The 406-nt window shown below is 55.9% G+C and overlaps 1 protein-coding gene across 1 annotated transcript in view; it reads left to right on the forward strand.

The window, feature by feature from the left end:
- DAO (D-amino-acid oxidase) overlaps window positions 1–406 on the forward strand; it is a 5,583-nt gene that overhangs the window by 2,494 nt on the left and 2,683 nt on the right. The window contains exon 6 of the mRNA XM_009073947.1: window positions 34–138. Coding sequence (XP_009072195.1) covers window positions 34–138 — 105 coding nt within the window. The remainder of the gene's footprint in view (window positions 1–33; window positions 139–406) is intronic.

Here is a 406-nt window from a genome sequence, read left to right on the forward strand (position 1 = left end):
TCCCCAGGGGTGTCTGTGTCTGTCTCTCCTCAGCTCTTTGCCCAGGGTGTGGATGTGGTGGTGAACTGCTCTGGGATCCGAGCGGGGCAACTGCAGCCTGACCCACAGCTCCAGCCTGGCCGGGGGCAGGTCATAAAGGTCAGGAGGCTGCAGGGCTTGGGTGTCCCAAAACCCTTCTGTGACCATCAGGAGAACCTCTGGGGCAAACCCTGGGCTGGACACACACTGGGATTGAGGGCAGCTTCCCAGTGAACATTGGTGATGTGAAACTATCCCTGGTGCAGCTCTGGGGATGCTCTCAGTCTCTAGTTGGTGAGGGTTGGGGGAGGCCAGAGGTGTAATGCTAATGATAAAAAGGTATAAAATCCTTGGGAGAAGAGGAGGATTATTTGGGGAGACACAAACA

Source organism: Acanthisitta chloris, unplaced genomic scaffold, assembly GCF_000695815.1.
Source record: "Acanthisitta chloris isolate BGI_N310 unplaced genomic scaffold, ASM69581v1 scaffold10024, whole genome shotgun sequence".
NCBI lineage: Eukaryota > Metazoa > Chordata > Aves > Passeriformes > Acanthisittidae > Acanthisitta > Acanthisitta chloris.